Source organism: Bubalus kerabau, chromosome 3 (genome assembly GCF_029407905.1).
Source record: "Bubalus kerabau isolate K-KA32 ecotype Philippines breed swamp buffalo chromosome 3, PCC_UOA_SB_1v2, whole genome shotgun sequence".
Taxonomy (NCBI): Eukaryota; Metazoa; Chordata; class Mammalia; order Artiodactyla; family Bovidae; genus Bubalus; species Bubalus kerabau.
In genome coordinates this window covers 78,025,064-78,030,716 of record NC_073626.1, presented here as the reverse complement: position 1 = coordinate 78,030,716, position 5,653 = coordinate 78,025,064, and the positions used below count along the sequence as shown (strand labels likewise).

At 56.5% G+C, this 5,653-nt stretch overlaps 1 protein-coding gene across 2 annotated transcripts; it reads left to right on the top strand.

Moving 5' to 3' along the window:
• On the top strand, positions 1 to 3,719 carry DLX1 (distal-less homeobox 1). Of its 2 annotated transcripts, XM_055574730.1 has the most exons (3): positions 1 to 592; positions 1,246 to 1,445; positions 2,590 to 3,719. In XM_055574730.1, exons 1-3 carry the CDS (start codon positions 280 to 282, stop codon positions 2,842 to 2,844), a joined length of 768 nt encoding a protein of 255 aa, XP_055430705.1. In that variant the 5' UTR covers positions 1 to 279; the 3' UTR covers positions 2,845 to 3,719. The 2 variants fall into 2 exon arrangements, with proteins under 2 accessions (XP_055430705.1, XP_055430706.1); XM_055574731.1 differs by lacking the exon at positions 1,246 to 1,445 and having other exon boundaries at positions 2,590 to 2,666.
• Positions 3,720 to 5,653: the final 1,934 nt, after the last annotated feature.

The window sequence follows — 5,653 nt, the reverse complement described above, 5'->3', positions numbered from 1 at the left end:
ACCAATCCCCGGTGATTATGCAAGACAGCGGACCAATCAGCTCCGCCAGCTCATGAATATTTATGACCTTGGCGAGTCAAAGCTTTGAAGCGAGTTTGGGGAGCTCGGCAGCATCATGCTTAGACTTTTCAAAGAGACAAACTCCATTTTCTTATGAATGGAAAGTGAAAACCCCTGTTCCGCTTAAATTGGGTTCCTTCTTGTCCTGAGAAACACAGAGACCCCCAAAAGGGAAGCAGAGGAGAGAGAGAGACCCACACCCAGACCCCGCGAGAAGAGATGACCATGACCACCATGCCAGAAAGTCTCAACAGCCCCGTGTCGGGCAAGGCGGTGTTTATGGAGTTTGGGCCGCCCAACCAGCAAATGTCTCCTTCTCCCATGTCCCACGGGCACTACTCCATGCACTGTTTACACTCGGCGGGCCATTCGCAGCCCGATGGCGCTTACAGCTCGGCCTCGTCCTTCTCCCGACCGCTGGGCTACCCCTACGTCAACTCGGTCAGCAGCCACGCGTCCAGCCCCTACATCAGTTCGGTGCAGTCCTACCCGGGCAGCGCCAGCCTCACCCAGAGCCGCCTGGAGGACCCAGGTACGTGCGCCTGCCAGGGAAAGGAAGAGGTACGGAGGGAGGGAGAGAGGGAGGGGGAGAGAGAGAGAGAAAGGAGGGAGACGAGAGGAGGAGAGAGAGGTGGGATGGGGGTGGGGAGGGCGCCGGAGCAGTGAAAGGTTTCGGGTATCAATCTCTGCATCCCTGTCATAGGAAAGAAATTTAAAAAATATATATCCACCCAATTTTCAACTATCCAGCAAAGGATAAATCCAAGAGCGTCCCCTGGCATTGGCTGGGCCTCTGGGCGGCTCCGTGCGCCAAGCACACAATGCCCTGCTGGAAAACAGAAACCCACATGTGCACGTATTAGTCTCGGTAATTATTTATTGCGTAGCGCTATAAACAATGTATGCAATTAAGGGTAATTAAACCTCAACTACCGCCTGCAAAAATAGCAAACTTTCCCTGCAAAGGCAGGAGCGCGCGCCTGCAAACTGCCCCAGTCCGCCTGCAGCTCCCGGGGTCGGGCCCTTTGGACTTGGCCGGACCCTTCCCCGGCTTTTGGAGTTTCTTGAGCGATCTCCCTCCTGCTCCTTCCTCTGCCACCCCTCTGTGGTTACTTGCTCTCGGCTCCCCACACTCAAGGCAGTCCCTCGCCTTAACAACGGCCCGCACTTCTGCTGTCCCTCCAGGGGCTGACTCGGAGAAGAGCACCGTGGTGGAAGGCGGTGAAGTGCGCTTCAATGGCAAGGGGAAAAAGATTCGCAAACCCAGGACGATTTATTCCAGTTTGCAGTTGCAGGCTTTGAACCGGAGGTTCCAGCAAACTCAGTACCTAGCTCTGCCCGAGAGGGCGGAGCTCGCGGCCTCTTTGGGACTCACGCAGACGCAGGTACCTCGCCGCTGCCCCACCGTGGCGCCGTGCAGGCTTCCCGTGGCCCACCTGCCCCCAGGAGCTTCATTTCTTGCTCTCTGGGCCTCGGGGGTCGGTATGCGTGTGTGTTTGTGTGTCCTATCCCTCGCTCTCACACATCTCTCCTTCCTCCGTAGTTTTCTCTGCCCTGGCTCTGTCGCTGCACTCTGTACTCCGGGCTGCCAGCCGCGCGGCCCTCCGTCCCTGGACAATCTGATTAGGGGCGCAAGAAGGATTTCCCTAGGCGTTTTGTTTGGGGACTCTGAGGTCACACGTGCCCGAACAACTGGAACAATAGACTCGGGGGTTAATCCCTTCTTTTTCTTTAAAGTGTATGACTAATCACTCGGGGCCTGGGCCCAAGCCTCTATCTCCCTCCTCCTCCTTCTCACCGAGTTTGGTTGGGGGTGGGGGGAGATCCTTTCCTCCGTCCTCTCACCTCCCAAGTCCCAGAGCCTGGAGGAGAAACGGACCCTTCCTTCCCTGTTTTCTCGAAGATTCTGGGGACCCCTTGGACGTTCTGATCACGACTGCCGCGGGTTTCCAACGTCGAGGCCGGGATTAGGAGCAGAATTGGGAGATGCTAACTAAGGAAAGGTTGATTTGAGTCCAAACGAAAAGTTTAACAAAACCCGGTGGCTTCCTCAGTCAGCCCGCAGCTCACTCAAAGGCAGAGATGATGGAGAAAAGAGAAGGCGGGTAACATTGCAAATAAATTTCCTCCACTTCCTTTCTCCACTCTTTTATTGATGTTCACACTGGAATTGAAGGCTCGGGGTTTTGTGGGCTCTGTGTCTTACCCAGACGATTGCCGGCCTCGGGCTGAAGGCCTGGATCCCGGCGACGCTCACCACCACGCCCCCTGGCTCTCAGAGAGCGGCTCCAGCCGGCCTCCGGGGCGGGCGATGCGGCCTTCCAGCCTTTGGTTCTTAGGCGGGAAGGACGACGTGTATGCTTCTCCAGCAGGGAGCCGCCGGGTTGCGCAGAGCAGGGGGCCGGTGTGTGAGTGTGAGGGGTGGTATCCGCGTATCCTCTCACGCTGTCCCACGGCTCCCTTATCTCCCCAGGACCAAGGTAGGCGCAGTGGACCTAGATCGAGTCACGTTGTTGTCCGCTCTTGCAGGTCAAGATCTGGTTCCAGAACAAGCGCTCCAAGTTCAAGAAGCTGATGAAGCAGGGCGGGGCTGCTCTGGAGGGTAGTGCGCTGGCCAACGGCCGGGCGCTGTCTGCCGGCTCCCCGCCGGTGCCGCCCGGCTGGAACCCCAACTCCTCTTCCGGGAAGGGCTCGGGCGGCAGCGCGGGCTCCTACATCCCCAGTTACACGTCGTGGTACCCCTCGGCGCACCAAGAAGCTCTGCAGCAACCCCAACTCATGTGAGGTTGCACGCCCGCACCCGCCCGCCGCCTTCCCGTCTCCCACGGCCCGGGCCCCTCCCGCCTCCCGGCCCATCCACCCTGTCCGCGTGCCCTGGGTCCGGAGAAGAAGGGCCCAGTGGGGAAGAAGAAGGAACAGTGAAGGCAGGACGCCCGCCGCCTCCTCCGAGTCTCGCGCGCTCTGGCCCGGCGACTTCCCCGGTGCCCACGCCCGACCTCGGCCGCGCAGTGACAGCAGAAAGCGGCCTGGAAGCGCAGGTACAGCGGTCCGAGCCAGCGGGCAAGGCAGCCAGAGCCCGCCGGACCCGACCGCCGACCCTCAGCTGTATGGGACTATCAGGAAAACAAAACCATGTAGAAAAAGCAAAAGCTCTTTTCTGTCCTGTCCGTCTCTTGTCTTCTTTCGCTCTGTATCTGTGCGCTGACGAAGTCGAGGTTCTCGTCCGTCCGCTGTCCTAGTTCTTCGGCCTCTGAAAAAAGTCATCAGGTCGGAGGAGGCTTGGTCCACCGGGCCATCCAGTTCCGGATACTGGATCGTTTTGTCTTTTCGGACCTTTTCCTGGGCCTGCCTGACCATCGACGTGGCTCGTTCGGGGATTGGGGGAAACGAGGGAGGGGTTTTTTATTTATTGAGAAATGGACTTCTCCTGAGGCTGAAGGAAGGTTCGGCCCATTCGCGATTTTGCGGGGCGCGAGGAGAGCAGGGTCCAAATATACCCATTCCTTTAAACGCACTCGGAAAAACGAATGAGGAGGACCTGGTGATTTTTAACTTATACAGTAACTTTTGTACTTCGCTGGTATGGAGAGGTTGGAGCGGAATGATTTGCATTTTTTACATGTCCCGTATTATTTTAAAAAAAGAAGAAAATAGAGAAATGAAGCCAACAAAATTTCCTCATCTCTGGAAGAACGCGTGATCACTTTGCCTGGTTAAGAAGAAAGATCCTAATTCTTTCCTTGTGGGGAGACAGAGAGAGCGAACTGAGGGGCAGGGAGAGAAAAAAAAAACAGGCAGGGTGTGCCAATGCCCTAATGCCAGGGGTAAAGTAAGACGAAAGCAGCTTTACAACAATCCCCAGAGGCTCGACCACAGAGCACCACCTTGAATGCAGTCTCCGGTGCAGGATCTATTTGCTGTACATATTATTATTGTTATTATTATTGTTCTGTAAACATGTTGCACAAACTTAGCTTTTTTCCGTTCTGTTGTGTGTGGCTGTAAAACCCAATGCTTTGTGAAATGAGAATCTTGACATTTTACTTGTGAAATTTGGGAAAATGTGATCAATTGAAATCAACCGTGTTTTGTGTTCTCTATGTCAAAGTTTAGTTTTATATTGAGAATGTTAACTTATTGCTTTGTATCTGGGGGGGAAAGAACTTTGTAAATAAGTTATAAAGTTTCTTTGAGACAGTAAAATTATGGTTTCAAGAAAGAGTTGGCTGTCTGGTGTGCTGTGTGAGGGGGTGCTGCGGCCGCACCAGCAGGCTCCCACCTCTGGGGACAGAGAAGACAGGGGCAGCCCCTCCTGGCTCCAGACGTAGCAGGGTAAGAGTGGAGGCCTGTGAAGCCCCTGCTAGGACCATTCCTCAAGCTGAGCTCCTGCCCATCAAGGGTCTGATCCCTGCCTGAGCGAGAGGGTAGTGGCAAGGGTCCTTGGGAAGGGGAATCAGGAAGAGGTGCTGCCTGGCAGAGCCAGGGCTCAGGAACCAAAGGGACTGTGAAGGCCGTCTGAGGTGAGATGGAAGCAGAGCTCACAAGTAGCCACCCTGGGAGACGTGTGGGTCCCCTGTGCCCAGCCAGCCCGTGAGGCCTGGAAGCCTAAAGTGGAGACACCCGACTTTGCCCCTTGCCTCTGCCGTGATCTGACCTCCTGGCTCTTTCAGGCCCGCAGGGCGCTGGATCTCGACGCGGAAAAGAGGAGGCCAGACGCCGGAAAGGGGCCGGAAGGACACGTCTGTCATGCTACCCCCCAATCAATCAGCGAGCTCCGGGGGACAGTCCCAAGGCGCCACTGGGCCCCTCCAGAGCCACTCCCATCCATCCAGGCCCATCCATAACCAGAGGCCCATGCCTGCCTAATGACCCCGGGCTTTTCTCTGCAACTAGGAGATGCTGAGGTGGCGAGGGAGGGGCAGGTGGGCTCCGCTGACTCATTGGAACCTGAGAGCTTGTTAAGTCAAACCCCTATCCCACCACCATCCCCAAAGTCCCAAGGCCAGGCGGTTAAGGGGCACCTCCAGTGGACCATTTTGATCAGTTCACTCCTGAAGAAGGTGGGCTCTGAGCCGCTAATATCAGTCTGGCACCCTCCTCCTGGGCCTCAGACCAACCTCAGCCCCAGACCCCACAGCGACCTGAAAGAGCTCGGGAAAACTGCGGCCCCGACGGGATGCTTTGAACAATTCCCGCTTCCCTCAAACTCGCTTTTCGACATTGCTTCCCGCGGGGGCTGGCCCTCTGCCTTTGGGGGGCCTTTTGCAGCTCGCAGTGGGGAGCAGAGAGAGGAAGGCAGTGATCTGTGTTGTGACAAGCACCCATTTTTCAATTGGTGCTGGTGAAAGATCAGATGCGCCAGGGTTTTCCGACGCCCTTTAGGAGAGGGAGGGGAAGTTGGGGGGGTGGTTAGTGACGGAGGGAGCAGGGAGGTAGTAGGGGATGGAGCCCGTTACCTCGAGGCTCCTTCAGGGCCTGAGACTGGAGCTTTTCCTCTTCTACAGGCCCCCAGAACCTGGAGCACTAATGGCGGTGATGGGGCCTCAGAGACCTGGATGCTGGTTGGGCAGTCGATGGCAGAAGCTAAGGAGAG